We start from the raw sequence: 19,419 nt of genomic DNA, 5'->3' as shown, positions 1-19,419 counted from the left end.
TCAGGGTAACACAACATAATCCAAGAGGCTTATTTGTCACTCTGCAGTTCTCATTCTCCTCATGTTCCCCCCCATTTTTAGCTTGTACTATATACAATTAGATGCAAGTCTGTCCAAGGCCAACAGTTTCTCAGATGCTGCTGTCTGCAGGAAAAATAAACTTTGAATTATTACGTATTTTTTGCCTGTTCCTAAATATATTCCTCCCTCTGCTGTGTTGCAGGAGCACGGCATACCGACTGACATGGGGTACGCAGTAGCTCCACACCACTCCGGGGTTTACCCGGTTCACATCCAGCTGTACGAGGCCTGGAAGAAGGTCTGGCACATCCGAGTGACCAGCACAGAAGAATATCCACACTTGAAGCCTGCACGGTACAGACGGGGCTTCATCCACAATGGCATCATGGTACACTGCATTTCCATGCTTCATAGCAATAGTACTTCAAGTGACTAAAAATAAGCTATTTTTATCAAACGCTCCAAGTTTTACAGCAACCATTAAAATTCTCTGTGATCAAGGATTTGTAAGGATGCCAAAATAGTGTATTTGTTATGCAGCCAGTTTTAAACAAAACTGCAAATGTAATCCTCGGAAACAAAATGTACTCGTAGTCCCATCAACTATCAACCGAGTTACAAATGCATACTTTGAAATTCATTAAACTGCCTAAGACCTATGTTTCAAGCTCTGGTTCATCTTTATGCATGAAAGGATTAGGAATCCACCACCTGGGAAGGTGAGCAGCTGTAAGTAATTTCCAGCAACTACGACACTTTCCTGAGGCCAAAGTTTCATCCGAGCTTTTCTTCTGAAACTCCCAGAGCCAAGGACCAGGTACTTCCAGACCACATATTTGTGTGCGGAAAGAAAAGTTCCTCACAGGCATTTCAGCTGGAGAAAGAGCAGGAAAATTATTTGGCCTGTCTTACTAGCCAGCTGAAGCCCTAAAGATGGGTGAAACTCAAAAAATGAGCATGCATGAGTGAAGTGAGAAATATTTCAAGGGCAGTTCCCAGGATGCTTTAAAATCCCAATTGACTCAAATATTCTTTATGCACATATAAAGTCAAAATTGTGATCACCTAAACAAGACAAAAGTTGTGTCTTAATCAAAACCACAAATTCGCTGCAGAGAATCCAATTACTATTGGAATAGACTCAAATTCCACAGTGCATTTACACATGAATTAAAGTCCCCTGATGAATGTAGGTTTTGTTTGTTCTTTTAACTGAGTAGAAAAGCAAAAATACTGGCTGAAGGAAAACAAAAGGCCTTCCCCAGGTGAACTCTACCTCTGCATGGGTTAGGCAATACCTGTAAGCCCTGACAGTTGTCTTTACCACAACTGTTTGCTAGTACCCAGCATATCATGTAACTTATTCTGCTAGTTCCCCAAGATAAAAGCTGGGGAGGGTCTCTTTATCAGGGAATGCAGGGATAGGATGAGGGGGAACAGTTTGAAGCTGAAAGAGGGGAGGTTGAGATAATATCTTAGGAAAAAATGTTTTCCTGTGAGGGTGAAGAGGCCCTGGCCCAGGTTGTCCAGAGCAGTGGTGGCTGCCCCATCCCTGGAGGTGTTCAAGGACAGGTTCAATGAGGCTTGGAGCCCCTGATCCAGTGGGAGGTGTCCCTGCCCATGGCAGGGGTGTTGGAACTAGATGATCTTTAAAGTCCCTTCCAACCCAAACTATGACATTTTTCTAGAATTCGGAGTTTGTTTTACTACACACGCTAGCCTGCTTGTTTCTGACACAGCCTCTTGATTTACGAGGGGATGGGATGCAGACTTCAGGCTGGTCTCATGCGACCATCCTACTAATTCCATAAAAGTTTGACAAACAGGAATGAGGGACTCAGTATGGCTTTCTGAGGATCTGAGACCCTCTGAGACTGAGGGTCATTCATAGTCTACAGCCTTGAACACAAATTCAGTCCGACGTCTCAACAACACTAAGATAAATTGCCTGACTAGCAATGATGGCCAGGAAGCACTATTTATCTCCTAATAAACTAACCTTGCTAAGGGAAGAAAGGTTTGGCTTTTTGGGTTTCTTCTTCTTCTAAATGCCAGGAAACGAACACTTCTTATGAGTGTATGAGCTAAATGAAACCGTTTGCATGAAAGCCGAGCGCATGTGTGTCAACAGCTTTTCAGGGCTGACATCTGGAATTTCCCACATCTGCAGGACTGCGCTTGCTTACCACAAGAGTACAGAAGGCACAAAGAAGCCCATAAATAAACACAGAGGCAGAAAGGATTGCAGTTTTTTTGAGCTGTTGGAGGGATTTGGGTGGCTTTGCCAGGGTAAGTTTGCAGAAAGAAGTTAATGTCACAACAGCTTTTATTTTTTTGTTCTCAGGTGCTCCCTCGACAGACCTGTGGCCTTTTCACTCATACTATTTTTCACAAGGAATATCCTGGGGGTCCTCAGGAGCTGGACAAAAGTATCCGAGGGGGTGAACTCTTCCTCACCATTCTCCTGAATCCCGTAGGTACCTTCTTTTGCTATTTTATGGGCATGCTGACTAACACGAGGAGAGAGGGCAGAAGGGAAGATCAGTTTTCTTTGCATTTATTTGGGAAGCAAGAGTCAAGAGCACTTGCTCAGAGGCAGCAAGAAGATGAAGAATGCAGCAAAAAGTCCTCTGCTAATTTCTAACTACAACTATATGCAACAAGTTACTGGAAAATGCATTCATTTGAGCTCCAAATCTGTTTCCCAACCCTGAAGCCAGGTCCCTGTGAGAAAAGAGTGCACTGGCTTGTCTAGCAGACTGAAAGAAGTCAGCGAGGGTAGAGAAAATTGTGTGATCTTATTCCGCTTTTCCTATTTTCCACAAGCTTGATTCCTCAGGCACTTCTAATACAGCTCAATGGGAACCCCAGGGCTCAGGCCTGATATTATTCCCCTGCTGCTGGCTCAAAAATAGGTTTCATGCAGCTGAAAAATACCCCAAGCAGTATTTAGCTTTCTAATTAACATTTTAACTTAGCTCAGGACTGCGTTTCTTCTCCTTTTTTAACACTACATGAACAATAAACAATATATATGTATGTATATGTACACATAAAAACAACTTAGATATGTTTAAACTTACACATACACATGGTTTAGTCAAAAGTGTCACAGATTTTCACAATGATTTGCACTGCTATCCAGCAATTCAGTCTCTCAGCTACTAAAGTAGCCTGAACCACCCTGTGCTGATATATATATACACACACACATATATATATATATTATGGCCTCAAGCTCCGCCAGGGGAGGTTTAGGCAGGACATTAGGAAAGAAATTCTTCACAGAAAGGGTCACTGGGCACTGGCAGAGGCTGCCCAGGGAGGGGGTTGAGTCACCTTCCCTGGAGGTGTTTAAGGGACGGGTGGACGAGGTGCTCAGGGCCATGGGTTAGTGTTTGATAGGAATGGTTGGACTCGATGATCCAGTGGGTCTCTTCCAACCTGGTTTTTCTATGATATACACACACGCAACAACATAACGTCAGTGGGTGAATAGGCATAATTAGGTTTGCCAAGGATCAAGGAGGAAAGCTACCTGACTGATAATGTTATATTTTCAAGTCCAAGTTCTCTCGTCTATGGGTAAGTCTCTCGCCATTTAAGACAGCAGCCTAGAGGTGGAAGGTGGAAGGACAACAAGGAAAACCTATAAATCACTTAATTCTGCCTTTGTTCTCCCTTCTTCCTGTTCCACCCAAACAATCTATACTGCTCACAAGATAAATGTCTTGCGTCTTGCCAGCTGGCCTAATTTTCAGTGGTTTTAAATTGCGATACACATTGACTTCTCTGCAGAGGTAAAGAAACTTCAGGTGGAGCTAGCTCTGAAATCCAGGTCACTTATTTAGAGACCTAAATATAAATTTCACTATTATATAATTAAGTGAAAATTTTGTCTGAGAAGCTAAGCTGGTGTCTGAATCAAAGATTGAGTGGATTTAAAGAAAAGGGACATTTCTATTAAGAATTTTTCTGTGTTGTACACACAACTCCTAATTTGAGAACAAAAAATTATCCCTGTTCTTTATCTCATCTCTCCATTACCTGCAGTTCTGTCAGGCTGGTTTTTTTGGTTTTCTTACCATAGATTCCTTAAGTGCAACTTAGCTTATCACTGTCTTGGGATTCTGCTGCTGGACATTATCCTTAGCTTTATCATACTTTGATCAATACCTGTGCATCTTTCACTATCTAAAGATTTCTTCAGCTTTAGGCAGTGCAGCAGTCTGTAGCAGAGTATGATTTTACTCCCCAAGAGATGCTTAGAATAGCCCCAAGTCTTCAGTCAATCACTGTCTCCAAACCTGTGGGCATCATCAGGCCACTCTGACTTCCTCCTCCACAACTCACCATTTCCCTGTTTCAGGGTTTTTCTTCTCACTAGCAGCAAATAAGCAAGAAGGCACAAGCTCACAGTTGCTTACCAGACATTTCAGACTTTAGGTCTCTTAAACTACTAAATCTAAATTTTTTTTCCCAAAGAGAGGCTAAGACGATGGGGCAGAGTAGTTCTTCAATTAGTCCAAGACTTATTTTAAAGGTCATGATTGATCTCTAAATGAAATCAATTAGACCCATGCCACCATTTCTTACACTCTCCATAATCATTAACCTGAGCTCTCCAGGCATCTCCCAAGTGGGGCCAACCTTGGAGGTGCTAAAGCATCTTTTTCTGGTAGTTCTAAACACTCCTGGCTGCTTATGCTGGCCCTGAAGGAGTATTCCCCTAGCTGGGACTAATTCTTTCCTATAGAAAAGGGCCAAATCCCTCCCTAGACAGGTCTTGCAGCACAGCTGGGTGCTGTTGGTGCCCTACACACAACACTTGAGAGAAGCAGTCTACGATTTTCCCTTTTAGGTTTCAGGAGTGATATCACAGAGACAGGATCTTTCTTAGGAAGGCAATATGTAACAGCAGGCAAAGCATTCCAGATTTAATCATGCATCAGTGTTCATGACAGAGTTAGAAGACTCTCTTCCAAAGACAAGAGGTAGGAAATAAGATTTTCTTTGTTCTTCAGTACATGAGGTCATTGTTTTGACCAAGCTGTGTTCCAATAACTTGAGAGAGCAATATGTATTATTGGGCTGGATTAGAAAAGAACAGCTTTTCTATACTGTTGATGTTTGATTCTCCCTCCCCTACTAATATGATTTTCTATCTTTACCTCATCAAAACTGATATTTTACTGAGCTAAGCAACAGGAGTGAAATACTGACGTGCACTTCTCTATCTCTGAGTTAACTATGAATCTGTTCCAATATTATGTACTTGTTCAGACAGGAAGAAATATAATTTAATCACATGTGTGAGCTGAAGTAAGATATACCACAAAACCCTAGCATCATTCAAGTCAGGTTGGTACACTACCCTATGAAATATGCACTGACTGACAACAGTAAAAGCAAAATCCAGCCTTATCTCAGAAGAAAACTTGTGTGAGCAGGAAACAAAATCATCTATATTCATACACTTCTGTTTTCAAACACCAAGTTTGGACAGCACACAAGTGGACAAACTAGATGATCTTTCTTATATCCGAAGAGAAGATGTAATGCTTTGGTGGTTAATTTAAAAAATATACAGTATACTACCTAAAATCATGTACCTTCTGAAAAGGATCAATAGTGTGCCTATTCCACTGCTCAATCACAAATTCAGTTGAATTAAAAAAATATGCTTTGAATGTGATATGTTCTCCTATCTGGCAGCAGCACGTACAGGAATAGCAGCAAGAGACTTCCTGTCTCATATCCTAGAAGCTTCTTATACACCTCATTAATAAGTTTCCCTAGTATTTGAATATCAGCGGGTGCAGTTCAGGGCTTTATGATGAGCACAGTTCAGGGGTTTACCACAAGCAGTACCGCATAAACCAGCACATGCTCTCCAGACAGATTATGGAAAAGAGCAACTGCCTGGACCGTAAAGGCTTTTTCAAAACTATAATTTAAAATATTATTGTTGTTGAGTTATATTGAATGAAATGCCAAACGCAGTCTATGGATAGAAACCACAACCATAAAAAAACCCAACTCCCTTCAGAATGCACCGTTGTCTTCTAGCATGCAGGCTGCTTTACACATCCTTGTAGTTATCCTACTTCAAGTTTTGCAGGAAAGGGATTGCCTGTACTGTTGTTTATATTTGCACTATTGACATTGTTTAAAAATACGTTTCATTTACTTTTTAAAATCTCTAGCCAGACCCTTACCTGCTGTGTAGGAGATTCACAAAAACACAGAGGTTCCTGTTAATTCCACTGCCATACGATTGCACAAGTCTCCTGCTCATTAGGATCTGGTCCCAAGTAGGTCTGTGCAATTGGAACCAGCATTAGTGGGAGTTATCTCCATAGAGAAAAGGGAACCCTTCCACGTAGGCAGTGCGCTCTTCAGGAGGGTGAAGACAGTATAAAGCTGCTTGTGTGTGCAGAAAAAGAATGCATGTGCACTCTCACAGCACTGCCAGGCCACCATGACAACTGAAGTTGTACACAAATTATGTGTGTGATACCATAACAGGTCATATTCCAGAGAACAAGACTGGGATAGAAATCTCCTTATGCAGCTAGTTATCTACCCTGTGGTGCACGGTGTCATTCACTACCCCTGGCTGGGATGAAAAGCACAGAGACAACAACAAAACCAACCAAATGAAAGAATATCTGGTTTTGCAGAGCCCTTTCTAGAACTACAGCAGATGACCATTTTGTTTTATCATTTTATGAGGTGCCTTCTTGATCACCAAGTAGGCTAGAAGTCAGAAGAGAGTTTCTGAGCAAGCCTGGGGGTTGTTGCCCGTCTATCTTATTTCTCTGGGGTTTTGGTTTTTGTTGGGTTTTTTTGGGTTTGTTTTTTTTTTTTGAGTCTCTTTAGAATCATAGGATCTTTAAGGTTGGAAAAGACCTCTAAGACCATCCAATTTTTACATCGGTGTGTTTCTGCAGATGAGCCTAATAGCAGCTAGGCAACAATTCCAATTTTGGCTTTAGATGCTTGAAAAATCTAGATGCTCTCCCTATAAAAACAAATGTACAGATAATTGCTAATATACTTTCTAAGCCAAAAAAAAAGTGAGCTTTGCAGTTCAGTGACACCTTCCCAAAACAACTCTGGTGTCCATTTGCTCTAAACCCTGGACCAGGATTTTTAGGAGGGTTTACTTCAGGGCCAGTTCCCAAAAGCCAGTCAGGACAAGGATGCATTAGCTTTTGCTTTCCACAGACTTCTAACACCATTCCCACTGCACTTTCAATCCTTAAATCTTCTCACTCTTTTGCTTTATATCCAGCACACATTACTGGTGTTGTGCATAAAAATATCCCTCTAAAGCAACAGCATTGTTCTTGGGTTATTTCAGACACTTAGAGATGTACAAAATAATTATTATATTTTTGAGCCACGTGTACAGAAACATCATGTGGTGGGAAAACTGATGGTATGAGCTTACTCCCTGAGTGGATACAGAACAGTATCACGCTCCACATCTCATACCCCAACGCATACACAATGCATTGCTTGCTGTAAGACATCACACTAAAACCACAAACATCTCACACCTCCAGTTTGCCCTCTTGAAGAGACACGTAGATGATTCTATTGCCATTACGAAACAGACTAGTAATGCTAACTAAAAAAGTGTGAAGAGGTGGTGCACAGATTCAGTTTCCTTGCTTGGTTCACCAGCTTCCTTGCTTCATCTTACCAGTCCAAGAGTTCCCCCTTGACACCAACTGTTTCAAAATTTAGAAGTCATCGCAGTGCCCTGATTAAAATCAGCACATTGCCATATTTTGCTGTGGATTACAGTAATTTAGTAGTCTAAAAACAAACTGAAAGTCAGCTACGTGTGGCTTTCCACCTTAAGATGTTAGGGACAGGGAAAGAGAAACACAGAAGTCTGAGTAAGTGGCGACCCAAGCTGTTATGAAGGGACCCACATGCACAATAAATGGATGAATTAACTTCAACATGAATAGCAGCCCCTGCACAACAGAACCAAAGTCAACATCAAGGCCATCTTCCAGGACGACTACTGCCTGCTTTTCAACCCTATAATCACCAACCTAATGCTCTCTCTGTTGGCATCAATACATTGAACAGGTCAATCGCATTTTACTGAAACAGCCCACAGCAGAGTTTAAAAACAAGTAATAGATCATGTTGTTTTTCATTGCATGGCCATGGCATTTGAACTATGAACCTGCTTTGTTTGGGGAAAGCGCCTCGCCTGGCTGATGTAGACCAGAGTTTCCAGGCAAAAACCAGCAACTTGATTTGTAGTTGTGTTTTTAACAGGATTTCAGCAGTGAGGATGGGTTGTAAAAGATCGGACATAGAAGTTCATGTTTCCTTAGGCCGTTATGACATCTATTTATAATCTTTTATCCCATCCATCCAAACAAGCGCAAATAGGAACACGACTGAAATACTCAAGTTTTGATTAAACATTTTTTCAATTAGTTTGATTACTGAAGCACATTCCAAGAATAATTAAACATGGGGAAGCAAATTCACGAAATAGAAATAACGTATTAGATAGGAAGAGTTTATTTACAATTAATTTAGGGACTGCAACTCTTTTAATGACAGTGGTGAGCAGTAACATTGACATTGCAGTACATTGACTGCAACGCTGTTTCTTCCATTAGTCTATACTACCTGCATTTCACACATGAAGAGTTCACATTGCTCCAAGCCTCTTCCAACCTGGCCTTAAACACTTCCAGGGACGGGGCATCCACAGCTTCTCCGGGCAACCTGTGCCCATGCCTCACCTCCATCACAGGAAAATATTTCTTCCTAAGATCTCATCTCTATCTCCCCTCTTTCACCTTAAAAACATTCCCCCCTCATCCTGTCCCTGCACTCTCTGATAAGGAGCCCCTCCCCAGCTTTCCTGCAGCCCCTTTCAGTACTGGAAGCTGCTCTAAGGTTTCCCAGACACCTTCTCTTTTCAAGGCTAAACAATCCCAACTCTCCCACGTGTCCTCATATGGGAGGAAACTCAAGAACTGACTATCTGCCAGCCTTCCCTGACTATAAACAGGCCACCAACAGAGACTACCAGCAAATTCTCTTTTTTCCCTCCTGAACCTTGAAAAGCAAGTGGTTTACAGAGATCATATCCATTACTCAGGCTGGAGTTCGCAATTTCAGGAAATAAGTTACAAACAAATGTTAAGCTTGTGTACCAAACACATTTAACACTTCCATGAAGCAGCAACATAGATGGTTAAATTAGAAAATACCCAAGTGACACTGCATTAGGATAAAGAGTTTGCAGAGAGATTGTCCAGGAAATCTTCCAATGATTTTTTTTTAAATGGCTTTTACTGAATACTTTTTGGCTCACAAATATTTTCACTTTTCAATTTATGAATGTTGAACATGAGTCACGTCTCATAGAGATGATTTAGCAGTATGCAGAGGAGGCATAAATTCCACCAAGACAGACAGAAATTAAACAAAATTTCCTTTCAGTTTTAATGAGGGTTACAAAAGGATCCCAGCCAGGCTTTTCCAGGATCCAGCTAAAGCAGAAGGCTGCTCACATCTAAAGTTTGGAGTACTTATTCTTTGCATAAATGTTTCAAAGCAAAGCTCACTACTGTGAGATATTACTGTGGCCTTGGAGCTTTCCTTTACTCTTTGATACAAGAAAAGTAACAAAACATTCAACTGAAATGTATTTTTCACCCTTGCCGGACCAAACCTAGCTGTTCAGTGTTATGGTATTATCATCATCCATGTTATTTACTTTGTGGTTTGACAGACAACATCAAAAAATCAGTTATTCACAAAATCCTAATGAGGACAGAACCTCAGCATCTGAACTTCCATGTCAGTGCTGAACATAAAGCAGCAAATCCACCACAATCAGTAGAAATAGGTAAGAAAGACACATAAAATTTCCTTAAAAATTTAAAAATCATTTTACAAAACTGCTTTTTGCCTCATCTAATTTTAACAGTAAAATAACTTCTGCAAGATGAAGATTACTTCCACTGTGGTGCAACAGCACTTATATCTGTATTAACAGTAGTTAGTTATTAAAACAAGAAAGTACGTTACTACTCAAGGAAGTACTTCACTACTCAAAATGTATCTTCAAAGCCAGGAATTTAATACCTAAGAGCATCAGACAAAACCAATACTATGTCCCTAACCTGAATATAACACTCCCCAGCTACGTAAATGAGACAGAAAATTCTCTGGTTTTGACCAGCATCGTAGCAACCTGATCCCTTGTGGAAAAATATTCATGTCTTCTGCAGTTATACAGCATTCCACTGCTTCAACAGAAATAACAAATTCAAATTAAGATTTTTTTAAAATTTATTTACTTTTTAAACCATTTCAAACAGTACCATTTTCTTTTCTCTCTTCCTTTAAGCTTGCCAATTCCTTGCAACATTTTTGAAGTGCTTTGAGGTTTCAAAGATACTTTGGTTTTACTGTGTGCTTCATTGGGTTAGAGAACTGTAAAAAAAATTGACAGCATTTCAAGGAGTTCAACACTTGATTCTCAGCAATTTTTTCTTTAATTCTACTTTACATCATTTACTTAGCTTAATCACCCTTTAGAATAATTCCGTCAATTCCCAAATATATTCTAACCAAATTTACACGCACTTCTGTCTTTGACATACTCGGTAGAGAAAGATAAATTAACTGGCATTAAGATCAACCTGCTTTAAGGTACTTTCTTTCTTTGAAAGAGAGCTTTGGTACAACAGCTCTGATGTGCCAATCAGAGTAACGTATTTTCTAAGGCACAGTCACATCATCCGCTATCATGAACAAACACGGAGCATGAGGTGGAGCGAGCAAATGGGATGAGCAGAGCAAATCCCTTGCTTTGCTTCAAAATGTAAACCATGAAAATTTGTAATTAAGAAAAGACGTTGGTAGCATACAGTTCATAACTTCCAGCCGCAAAAAGCAAGTTTCTCATCGGAAATGTTAGAGAACTCTGTCAGAGTTTAAATTTAAGGAGGATTTTCCACATCCAAATGTCAGGCTCAAAACGAAATGGGTTCAGTCCATGTTCTCTGACCATTGCCCCTCATTCAGTCTCCTGAGAAAGGCTCTGGCATATTTAAAGCATGCTTTTACAAATTGTTCTATATATCACATCTCCAGCATCCACAAGGTCTTCCAGTATCTGTTTTCTTGTTTGGCTCCTTTACTCCCCTGCTTCACAGACAATAAAGAACAGTCATAAACATTTAATAGCCAAGATAAGCTAATAAATACAGCCCTAAATGTTATTGCCCCTACAAACAAGAGTGAGAGAGTAATTTCTCCTAAAAAAAATAAAGATCTCTTTAAACCAGAGACCTTTTTATTAAGCCAGCAAGTGACAGCAAAAAAAGCACCTCAGTCAAACACCAAAGCCAAAATGAGTGCATCAGGCTTTGAGAAGAACCAACAAGATACACTTGCTCAGTTGAGAAGTCAGTTAATTGGATTTTTTGGCCACCTGGTGCATGTTTTTCTCATTATCTGTTCACCTCAAAAACCTAATGGATGACCCCTAATACTGCCACCCGCTTTCCTGTGGCTCCTTTCCTGTTTTCTGCACTGCTCTAGCCCCATTTCAGGTCTGCATCAAGCAACTCCTTCTTAGAGACACTGGTGAGCTAGCGCTGAAACCATAGTAATTGTAGACCTTGCTGTGTAAGCAAGGGCAAAGTCCCTTGTGATGTATGACCCAATCTTTGGCCACATTCAAACACTGGAAAAGCTTGCAGAAAATGAGAGCTAGTATGAGACCCCCACCATCTCAAAATATTCACATCTCTATCCTGGTCACGGCTGAACACAGAAAAATAAGATTTGCTGTAGCCTGAACGGTGAAGGCCAAATATCCCTTGAGAGGTGTCTAAATTAAAGATCTCTGGCAAGGATCAGATTGTTACTTATATGATAGAACGGTTTGGCTGGAAGGGACCTTAAAGATCAGCCAGTTCCAAGCCCCCTGCCATGGCCCACGGCACCTTTCACTGGATCAGTCTCCCACTGTCTCCTCTTCACAGTTCCATCAGAAATCATAGAATCATAGAATCACCAGGTTGGAAGAGACCCACCGGATCATCGAGTCCAACCATTCCTATCAAACACTAAACCATGTCCCTCAGCATCTCATCCACCCGTCCCTTAAACACCTCCAGGGAAGGTGACTCAACCCCCTCCCTGGGCAGCCTCTGCCAGTGCCCAATGACCCTTTGCGTGAAAATACTTTCATAATATTCAGCCTAAATCTCCCCTGGAGGAGCTTGAGGCCATTCCCTCTTGTCCTGTCCCCTGTCACTTGGGAAAAGAACTCACACAGGCCATTCCTGCTTTTTATTTAGATGCGTGTAAATTCTTCACTCTAGATTTGTACCTGCATCACCATATATTATCTACAGACACACACATACCCTGCTAAGAACACTTTTTGTCTACAAGGTTAACAAGTAAGGCATATTTGGAGACGACGGATCAAGCCATTTTTAAAGTTTAAAAAGAGAAAAGTAGCAGAAAAAAAAGGGGAAAGTTAAACACTTCTTAAAATTTCTCTTCCTACTTCAATCGAGCATTGCGAAGAAGATAAACTGTGGTGTAGGAATTTGAGGAAGGTTATCATCTTTTGTGGGAATTTGGTTGTTGAAAGTGAAATCAGGCTTGTGATTGAAAGGTAACTTTGAACTCAACTCATGAGAAGACAGTCCATAGTAAGTTACATTAATATTCTAACTTCGAATAAGGCATGATCACATGTTGTGGAGGTAGGCAAATTCTTTGCAAGTGTCATGGGACACTTTTAATTTTGAAGGCCACTTAGATGCATTTATATTTTCCAACTAGTACCATAACTATAGGGTTATTGTTCATTTCCAGTCTGTTAGATCTAGATTCTGCACGTCCCACAAGTGCCATACTTGGAACATTTTGTTCTTATTTCCTGCTCTCACTCATCTCAAAAAGAGATGAGAATCAGATATTATTGCTTCAGAATATTAAAAGTAAATGCAGAGAGGGGTTAATTTATACATTCCACAAGAGATCTGGGAGTGTTATTATGAAACATCTTGAGTGTTAATAATATTTTTCTTTTTATTTGCTTTGTTTCTCTGAGCATTGCTGTAGAAAGAATAAAAAATAACCTTGGGCATTGTAGGAAACACTGCAATCCAAAAGTAATTCATAATGCAGTTCTACTAAGGGCCCTGTGAACAAAAAGCATCTCAGCATATTTCAGAAACAGAGCGCAAGCAACCTCCCCACTTCAAAAACATCAGTACGTGTCGAGTCCTGATTAGCAGGTGACTACCTATGGGGACAGGCATGTCCCAATCCAATGTGATGAATGGGAGGTGTGCATTCTACCAAATTAAAAGGAAGCTTTGCTATTAACCAGCTACATCAGAATTTCTCTTAATGAACTCAGACATACCAAATCAAAAGGAAAAAAGAACTGCGCCTTACATTTCTCTCTACAGGGGCCCATTAACCTGTCCAGGATAATGTAAAGAACCATTTTATTTCATTAAGTGAACATTACAGTAAAGCACAAAAGAGGGGCAAGATGCTTGTCCCTGCAGAGAGGGCCACAGGGTTGTCATCTCTGGGCCACCACACCCTGAGCTGCCTGGGTATGCAGCATAACTGCAGGATGCAGTCCTTACCTTTTGCTTGAGGAAGAGGATAGCATCTCATCTCTATTCAGAAAGATACTTGCATCCCATGCATGCTTGCCGTCAAACACGCTTTTGTTTTCTTCCTACCACAGCACGTATTAAGGTTCAATACACCCTACATACATTTGTTTTGAAAGATAGCACAGTACAGAAGTGCCTGTATCTACAGCACAATCATCCTTTCCCCTGAAGATATTTCCTTTTGCAACTAGAAGTCCTGTAAGAACTGATAACATGATAGAAATATTATAAAGAAACATAAAAGTTGAAACCATTTTTATCTTCCATGTCCAGGTGTATGACTAAATCCACTCCAACCTTGCTCAGGCTTTTGAATCTTTTCTCGCTTCTGTAAATCGTATTTTTTTCCTTCACCCACATGGCTACACCAGCTGCAAAGAGACAGTATAGGAAAATATTATCCCATGAAACTCAAGACTTGAACAGCATATTTAGAAACTAATTAGCTTGAAACTCAGAGCGTGAGGGAAATATTTCAAGGATAACATATCTCCTTCCTTTCTTTCATGACATTTTCCTTCTTCATGAAAACTGATTCCCCATACCACGCATTTTGGTACTTTAGCAGAATTACTTCCCAGCAAGTTTGGTGATGGCAGAAATAGTAATAAATGACTATGTGTCAACAAGAGGGTTATTGGGCAAAGAGAAAAAGAATCTGTTACCTTCAAGCACACACCATACGCTAATTCATTAAAGTGTCAGGAGGAAGCTTTAAGGTAAAAATGAGCTGACTCAGAATTCTGATTATTGAAAATGAATCCTTAATAGAAGTAAATGGACAGGAACAAAATTTCCTTGCTGTGTTCACCATTCAAAATTAATCGGAAAGTGGCTGATTTGAGAATATCATATCCTCTAGTGAACTGAAAATGCTGTATTTTTTTTCCCCTTTGAAACCAAAAGTGGAGAATTAAATTAACTCTGAGGTTTGTTTGCTCAGAGTAGGCCACCAAAATGGATTAATTAATCATCATTTATGAATACTCTACAACATAGAGCAGTCAGCTCTTCACAAAACTGCTAGAATAGCAACATGACAGTAGAACAGTTATAAAAACAAATGATAAATCTCCTGCATCTTCAATCCAAATCACCTCCTCTGCCATCTCTCTATCTGCACTTTTAAAGAATGTATCTTGGTGAAAATTCTTATTCAATGTTTATAAGAGGGCTCAGTTTAAATGGGATGATTTACAGTTTTCTACAACTGTGTGCTGTGCAGTGTCCTGGGCAGCAATTCCCACAGGGAATACCAGTATCGCTCTGAGAGGTTTTACCTTCTTTAGCCTAGACACTATGAAGTGCTACATTAATGACAATAGGCGTAATTCATTCCATCTTCAATACAGTTAGAACTCACTCTTATCTAAGCGCATCTATAAAGGGAAATGTCAGAGAAACAGCCATTTATAGATGCTTAACCAAAGTAAAAATCATTTTGACCACTATTTGCCATCAGCAGAGAGATTAGTACATTTCACCCAAAGTTCAGCTAGGCTAGAGGATTGTTTTAACTCATTGATCAGAAGAGGAGAGAGAAAAATTACTAAAGATCCATTTTTTTTAAAAAAAAAGCACTTTATGCACCTGCAGTGCTAACACAAATGTTTGGTTTCTTAAGGTGGTCAGTCCCCCAACCTAAAAGCCAATGTTTACTTCAGGACTAGTTTCCTCCTGCCCAGAAATATTGCCTTCTCGAGAACCTGTCAGAGTATCCTGGGGGGGTCTCCAAGCTGTGAGATGACCAACTTTAACCCCAGGTCACCACAGGTGAGAGGAATTTGACAGAGCATTCCCAGGTGACCCGCAGTGTGTACACAGAGGGGCTTGAGTAAAGCACAAAGCTTGGCTCACGTGCAGCATCCATAAATATTTATCGTCACTGTTATTAGCTGTTTGGCAGCCTGGCCACTGCTGGCTCCCCTGGTTGAATGCTGTCCAGTTGTTTACACAAATTCCTGAGTGGCAAAGTCTCCTCCCCTTATCCAGGAACCACAGCCATGCAGGTGCTCTGTGTGGAGAGCAAACTCTCTCTTAATTATATCACAACATATCATCCATGCTCTACATAACTAAGATTTAATGTTGCTTAAAACAGCAGCATTGTATTCCGATTTCTTCAAAGTAATGAGAGTTACGGTTATTTCCATTAAAATAAAAGTCAAATGGGAAGAAATTTTCTATTTTTCACTCACACAAGTAAGAGGCCCCAGAAGATATTTGGGAAATTCTGAAATGTAATTAGATTTGCTGCAAAGATAGTTAATCTACACTAAAAAGTGATCCCTCCAGGATTATCTGCAATATCTACCTGTACTGAAACGTCATTATTTAATTAGATATCAAGCATTCATGAACAAGCATGCAGAAATAAGAGAGCAAAGCTGAGCCTTCCCTAGAAATAAGGCCAAGCGTTGGGAAAACTTGATATGGGTAGAAGCAGCAAAGCCTTACAGGCTGGTTGGTGGTCATGGCTCCAGCCTGAGCGCTCCAATATAATGTCATCTCCCCATACACCTGTACACAATGCTGAGCAAAATATCACCACCCACCCAGTACTTAACAGGGTTTAACAGGGTTTTAACATCACTCACAACCCTTGCCTGGATGTCCCTTACCCTCTAAATCCCTGCTCCATGTGGCAGACCAGAGTTTGTGACATAGTGATGGCAGTACTGTCAGGACAACATCTGCTACATTAAGAACAGAGAGAGAACCATCATTATTGCAGTGCAGTTATAGAGTAAGCTTCATGACTTTCTGTGGATGCAGCCAGAGTGGGAGATAATTTGGTACCATAAACTGAGGCCAAGTAATACATTATTCACTGGCACAAAATAATTGAAGCTGAACTCATTTTTATCTGCAGAGGATTATGACTAAAGAGGTTGACAGCCTCAACCAGTGTTTTGTAGTTGCTTGATAGAAGTTAACAAGGTGTATGCAACATTAATGGTCAGGAAAAAGGGTTACTGATAGCTATGGCCTTATAAAAACTCCCTTGTTCATAGAATCACCAGGTTGGAAGAGACCCACCGGATCATCGAGTCCAACCGTTCCTATCAAACACTAAACCATGCCCCTTAGCATCTCATCCACCCGTGCCTTAAACCCCTCCAGGGAAGGTGACTCAACCCCGTCCCTGGGCAGCCTGTTCCAGTGCCCAATGACCCTTTCTGTGAAGAATTTTTTCCTAATGTCCAGCCTAAACCTCCTCTGGCGGAGCTTGAGGCCATTCCCTCTCATCCTGTCCCCTGTCACTTGGGAGAAGAGGCCAGCCCCCTCCTCTCCACAACCTCCTTTCAGGTAGTTGTAGAGAGCAATGAGGTCTCCCCTCAGCCTCCTCTTCTCCAGGCTCAACACCCCCAGCTCTCTCAGCCGCTCCTCATAAGACCTGCTCTCCAGCCCCCTCACCATCATCATTCAGAACCAAAGACCAAAATCATCTGAGACTTCTCAGAGCTGTGTCTTTGATTATACTTCTATTATTCTGTTAGAAATGGTTGTTGTACAAATCTGACTTAAGACAATCGTTCCCAAATCCATTTTCACCTGGTTAATTTGTGTAACCTGAAGCTGGGTTTACGCTTGATTCTGAACTGACGAGATTTTGGGCTTTTTAGAGGAAGTTCGTAGTCTAAGGAAGTTTTTTTTAATGAGAAAACACAAATGGAAACAAACCCAACTCCTATATAATGAATTTCACTTAAAAATGTAAATATTTGCTTAAAACAGGAGGATTGAATTGCTCTAGACTTCTGGAAAACTTCATGGGGCCCACAGATGTGACTGGTAGCACCACATTTGCACAGAATTCATTAAACTTTGGCTACAATTAGATGTACTGCTGATGACTTATACAAGTGTTAAAAATGAACAGACAAAATAATCCATTTAGCTTTCCCGTCCTAATGCAGCTCTGCAATGATAGCTTAAAGTCATTGGCTGAGCAGTTATTTTTTCTGAAAACATGCTCTAAGAGTCAAAAAACTCACACAGCCCACCCCTCCTTTTTTCTTTAATTTCAGGACTTAAAAAAATACATTAATAACTAACGGAAAGGGACATCCTAACTAGTTTCCTTTATCTAGGAGACAATACATGAGGGGTATCAAAGAACAATATAACATGGGAAACAGTTGCTATTTGGAATGTGGTCATGATATAGACTTTATTTTAGAGATGAGACATGGGTAGATTTTAGAAAATTAAAAACAAACATAGCAACATCGTTCTCATCAGGAAAGGAACGTTGCACAGGATTTTTCTGTCAATAATAAAGAATTCATTTAATCATACCAACTAAATAATGGAAAAGGAGAAAGCGTTCCTGGGTAAATGAGAAACAATTTTGCTCTTTGAATAGAGAATGTTAAAACAACATAGATACATGACAGCATTTGTATAGCTGTCCCAAGGCCTTGTGCCATCAGCGAGTGACAGCAGCTTCCCCTCCTATTGCTGGAAGGACTTGGGGTGGAATACAGACACTGTAATGAATATTGGCTTTGGAAATAAAACACCACTCAACATTTTTGTTTCCCCTTCAATCAAAGACATTTTTTTTCTTTCTAAACACTGTTTTTTGTTGCTTTCTTTAGATATATCATGTTTGGAAAATATTTGATTATCCTGTCAAGAGTGTTAAAATATAAAAAGATGTGCAGAGTGGAAATAGAGAAAAAATAAAAAAAACCCCAGCGATTTTCTGGCATAGAAATGATTTTGTTTCAGTAGCAGGAGGGTCATGAATATGAATAGTGCTGAATTCTAGAGAAACAATTTGTCATTATTAAAATTAGTGCTTTGTCAACAGAAAAATCTCACTCCCAACTTTCTTTTTGTGCTGCTGCACAAACAGCTGCATTAAAGAGCCCAACTGTTCCGGGATTCATTATCATTGAATAGGGCTCTGCCTCATAAGGTACAAGAAAATCTGTAAACTGCAATAGGAGGCTGTCAGGATGCAAAATATATTAAACACTTGAAACCAAAAGAGGTATTTCTGTGGTCAGCCTAGCATAGAGCTACTTGGTATTAGTAAATGGACACTTGACAGTTTTGCATTTCTCAGCAACGACATCCCATTTACACATTCAGAAATACAACACCCTGCCATCTAGATCCAATTATGAGAGTTTGCACTTGGAGCAACTGCACAGTATTTTCAGAGCACAATGGAAAAAGATGGAATAGCAAAATTCATTTTTTCTGGGAAACGTTCATGCAAGAGAGAAGCAGAGAAGAACACTAAACATACTACCACAATTCTACAAGAACAGGACGCCTGCACCATCTATTTCCCAATACGTCTTTGTTTTGCACAAGACCGAACTATATCCCTGGTTTATTTTGCATGCATTAATTCTTCCTTTCTTGCAAATTTTATTCAAGAGATGTAGAAGCTAGGAAAAAAGTTGTCAAAGACAGTGAACGAGTTCCTCTTAGAGCAGCAGGATTCACATGTGAGATTTTTCTCTGTTCCTGGGCTTTCCAGCAATGGACCAAAGGATGAGCACAAGGAAAGGATCTAAAAGGGAGAATTGATCGCATTTAATCATTGAATAGGTGAGAGGATGAGATGGAGCACATTTATATATAAGTTTTGTAATTGATTTTTTTATTGCAAGTGCAAGATTGATAGATAGACATAGTCACAAACATCAACATAAAAAGGTAT

The 19,419-nt window shown here is 40.2% G+C and overlaps 1 protein-coding gene across 2 annotated transcripts in view; it reads left to right on the top strand.

Annotated features, from left to right (window-relative positions):
• LOC138719757 (bifunctional heparan sulfate N-deacetylase/N-sulfotransferase 4) overlaps positions 1 to 19,419 on the top strand; it is a 107,798-nt gene that overhangs the window by 62,871 nt on the left and 25,508 nt on the right. For both annotated transcript variants that reach the window (XM_069855152.1, XM_069855151.1), the window contains exons 5-6: positions 224 to 409; positions 2,366 to 2,494. In XM_069855152.1, the coding sequence (XP_069711253.1) occupies positions 224 to 409; positions 2,366 to 2,494 (315 nt within the window). The remainder of the gene's footprint in view (positions 1 to 223; positions 410 to 2,365; positions 2,495 to 19,419) is intronic.

This window comes from Phaenicophaeus curvirostris, chromosome 4, assembly GCF_032191515.1.
Source record: "Phaenicophaeus curvirostris isolate KB17595 chromosome 4, BPBGC_Pcur_1.0, whole genome shotgun sequence".
In the NCBI taxonomy this organism is placed as follows: domain Eukaryota; kingdom Metazoa; phylum Chordata; class Aves; order Cuculiformes; family Cuculidae; genus Phaenicophaeus; species Phaenicophaeus curvirostris.
This window is presented reverse-complemented; position numbering and strand designations above follow the sequence as displayed.